At 59.2% G+C, this 3,860-nt stretch overlaps 1 protein-coding gene across 1 annotated transcript in view; it reads right to left on the bottom strand.

The window, feature by feature from the left end:
- The window catches only part of DNMT3B (DNA (cytosine-5-)-methyltransferase 3 beta), a 16,843-nt gene that overhangs the window by 9,010 nt on the left and 3,973 nt on the right, over positions 1-3,860 (bottom strand). Inside the window, 4 exon segments of the mRNA XM_009993989.1 lie at positions 974-1,165; positions 1,629-1,781; positions 2,760-2,866; positions 3,353-3,494. Of these exon segments, the coding sequence (XP_009992291.1) occupies positions 974-1,165; positions 1,629-1,781; positions 2,760-2,866; positions 3,353-3,494 (594 nt within the window).

Here is a 3,860-nt window from a genome sequence, read left to right as displayed (position 1 = left end):
GGCAGCAGCTCCAAGGAGAGCAGATGGACTCTTCTGATCCCCTCACCTGTGGCAGCCACGGTTGCCAGGCTCATCACACGCTGCTGCTGAGCCCCCCGGCAGGGCCAGGCTGAGGCTGCAGGGCAGGGGGTGCTGTGTGTCCTGCCCACCACGGGCAGGACTTTGCACGGAGGTTGCTCCCTGGGCTCCATGCACAAACAAGGTTACTACTGGGCAAAAGGAAGCCCCTTTCATGGGGCTCACAGCTCAGCCTCTGACTGCACCCCAGGGAGAGGGCAGCAACCCTGCTCTTGTTCCCACAGGGAAGGGCAGGACACAGGGCAGACTGAAAACAGAGAGAAGAGCTGGGAATTTTGTCATGACCATGCCAAGGGCCTCCCACAGGCAGACTGATGGAGGTCACACTGGCACAGTGCAGTGCCCAGGGAGGCAGCTCACACAGGAGCAGTCACCTCGGCCTGCCCAGCTCCTTCCCAGCTTTGTTCTGCAATTAGGCACCTAATTATGCAGCAAAATGCAATTGCCCAATTCTGCTAAGTCTGGGGCCCTGCCCTGACACCCGCAGGCACTGAACCAGGCTCCTCTGCAGCTCCAGCAGCTTCGTGCCTCTCCAGCACCCCCCGACAGAAACATTTTCTGCACATGCAACTGCCTGTCTGGGCAGGGCTGTGTGCCCCGCGCGGCTCCTGGGGCCCTGGGAGGTTTTGCAGCCCAGGAGCAGCAGGCAGGGAGGGGCTTGGCAGAGCTGGTCCCCACGCACTGCTCATCTCCAGCAAGGTGCCCCTGGAGCAGCTCTCACCTTGCTGTGATGGACAGGGGGACAGCCTGGAACCATCCCACCCCGCACAGGCCGGGAAGGGAAGGCAGGGAGGAGGCAGAAGCAGCAGAGAGGTTTGCAGACAAGCCAGGAGGGTTCACCCCCAACCCTGCACCGGGGGCAGGATCCCAGTGCAGCAGTTTGGCCCCTCCGTACCTGGTACTCCAGTGGTGTCCCCACATCTCTGCTCTCTGGCTCCTCAGTCCCCAGCTCGGCAGAGCCGTTCTGGCCCTCCTGGGAGCTGCTGCCAGAGAGTGTGCTGCTGCTCTGGGACGAGTCCAGGGAGTCATCCTCCGTCAGGTTGATGATGGCCACGGGGACAGCTGTGGTCGAGCGACGCTTGGAGCTCTGGGTGCGGAGGGAGGGGAGTGTGTGTGGCAGGAAGGCAGGGAGAAGGGCAGGGGGGAGCAGAGAGCTGCCCCACATCACCCCCAGCCCCTCTACTGGGAATGGAAGAGTGAGGAGAGGGGAAGATGGGGAGTGGGAATGCCACCGCAGCCAGGAACAGTGGGAAGGGCCCAGGACTGGGGTGTCCGAGGGAGAACTGCTCTCCTGTTACTTGCCAGACACACAGAACACAGTGCTCCACTTGTGCTCTTCCCTTTTCCCCTCCCCAATTCACCCCAGCGTTCAAAGCCCCCAGTTCACAGCAAGGGCATGCAGCAGCACACACACCCACTTCACAGGGGAAACTGAGGCACAGAGAGCCTGCAATATGTCTGATGCCACTTGGCCAGGGCACAGCAGCAATGCCAGCCCCTGGAGCCCCAGGGATCCCCAGGGAAAGCCTGGCACCCGTGCAGACCCTCACCCGCAAGGGAGTTCGCAGGTCCCTCAGAGCCTCCTCGTTGTTCGTCGCCTTGATCCTCATCTCGTGCTGGGTCTGCCCTGCCTGGAAGATGAGGCGCTCGGGGGGCTTCTGCCTCAGGCTGCTGTCCCACCCAGCACTGCCCCGGGGCTGCGTCTGCAACCAGAGCAGAGGGGCTGTGGCAGGGACGCCTGTCCCAGGCCAGTGGCACATGGTGGCCTTGGCAGTGCTGAGGTTAATGGTTGGGCTTGATGATCTTTAAGGTCTTTCCCAACCAGAACCATTCTGATTCTACTCTACTCTGTACCCTGCGATACCCTCCCTCCTTGCAGCTGCAGCCAGTGGTGTGACTGAGAGCAGGAGCCAGCGGCCACCCCGGGCACAGCCCCCTGCCCACACGCGTGGGTGCTCTCCCTGGCACCACCCAGCCCTGCAGCCACCCGGGGCAGCTCTGCCCCTGCGGTTTCAGCAGCCACAGTTTACAAACAGTCCAACCCAGGCACGTTTCCTGCATCCGGCGTAACAGTTTCACACTGAAACGAGATTTTGCAAGCGAAGAGCCCCAAACCCAACTTGGTGGGAAAGCAGAATTTTCACTCTGGTTGGATTTATGGCTCACTTTTTTTTGGAAGCTGCCTCGTCACAGGCAGATCTCCAACCTCGGGGTTTTGTTTCAGAATCAAAACAATAAAGCCAGAAGGCAAAAATGCTTGCAGACCCTGGAGGTTTGTCAACCTAGTCAACAAAAGGAGGGGTTGAAACTGGGATCCAGGCCCGAAGCAGCTAAAATCAGGCCACCCTGAGAGACATGAGATGCTGCAGTCCAGCCATACAACTGAAACTTCTTAAAAGTATCAGCAGAATAATGATTTGACTGCTGCAAGATGCAGTGGGCATCGCTGCATCACACCACACCTTCCTGCTGCTGCTGGCCTCAAGTAAATCAAGAATCTAAAAATGAAAACTAATATTATTGCAAATGAGAATCACATCTGCCATTGGGCTGCTCCCCCAGCACTGAGTGTGAGAGCCACTCTGGAGGGGAAGGGGTGAGGGTCCTGGCACCAGCTGCCCCTGCAGACAGCCCACACCTCCTGGCAGCAAGGCCTTCCAGCAGCCTTGGTGAGCACCTACCTCCTGCTTCCCCGTGACAGCGAGTGGCCAGGACAGCTCCTCCTTCGAGAGGTCTCCCTTGCTGACCCTCTTGTTCTTCAGGGAGGGCAGCCCCAGGCCCCTGGCATCTGCACAGGGACACAGCAGAGCAGGCTCAGCTGTGAGCCCCCTGGCCATGTCCCTGCACATCTCCCAGCTGTGGCTGGGAGTGGGGATTTGAAGAGACCAGAACCTCCACTTGGAGAAGTGTGGCCAAGAGCAGAAGGCAATTGATGTCCCCAAGGCTCCCCATGGTAGTGCTGCTGGCACTGGCAGCCCCAAACCCCCCACCTGCCCCAAAACTGGAGGGACTCTGATAGCCAGTGTGAGAACCTTCCCATGCACCCTTCTGTTCCTGAGAAGAACAAGCAAACCACATGCCCACTATTCAGGGCTTGTCACCACTCAATTAAAGCAGGATCTTATGAACACAAGAGCTGGGATTTGGGGACCATGACTGGAGCATCCCAGGAGCTGGCAGCACTCCTCAGGCAGGTGGGGGCCAGAGGGACCCCAGCCACAGCCACAATGCTGCAGCCCCCTGTGCATCCCTGCACATCCCAGGCACAGCTCACCTGGAGCACTTGTCTTCCCTTTGGCCCCCAGAAGAAGGGTGGGTGAGTCTTCAGTGGGGTCAGTGCAGTTCCCATTGATGAGGATCAGCTCTGCCCTGCAGTCTGCTTCATCCTGGTCGTGGCTCTTCTTCTTCATGGTTGCCTGTGGAAGCCAGAGCAGAACAGAAATTTAGCACAAAGCCCAATCAGCAGGACAAAGCAAACAGCACAAGCTCCTCAAGCCACTTCTCGTGCCCTTGGCAGAGGGAGGGGTCTGACTACAGACACAGCAGGAGTGGTACCAGGAGCTAGTGGGCACCTGGACAAAACCTCCCCGGAAATGTGGTGGCCCTCAAGATCCATCAGCCCCACTGACTGGAAGGCCCAGATGAAACCTGCCTTCCTTAAGGAAGCACAGGAGCTTCTCCAGGCCTGTGGCCACCACCCATACACCTTGGAACAGTCCTGGATCTGCTGGAGCAGACACCCTCTGGAGAGGAGCTGTGCTTCCGTGCCCAGCCAGCCCAGA

Source organism: Chaetura pelagica, unplaced genomic scaffold (assembly GCF_000747805.2).
Source record: "Chaetura pelagica isolate M959 unplaced genomic scaffold, ChaPel_1.0 scaffold493, whole genome shotgun sequence".
NCBI lineage: Eukaryota > Metazoa > Chordata > Aves > Apodiformes > Apodidae > Chaetura > Chaetura pelagica.
The sequence above is the reverse complement of the archived record's forward strand: the minus strand, read 5'-3'. Positions and strand labels throughout refer to the sequence as shown.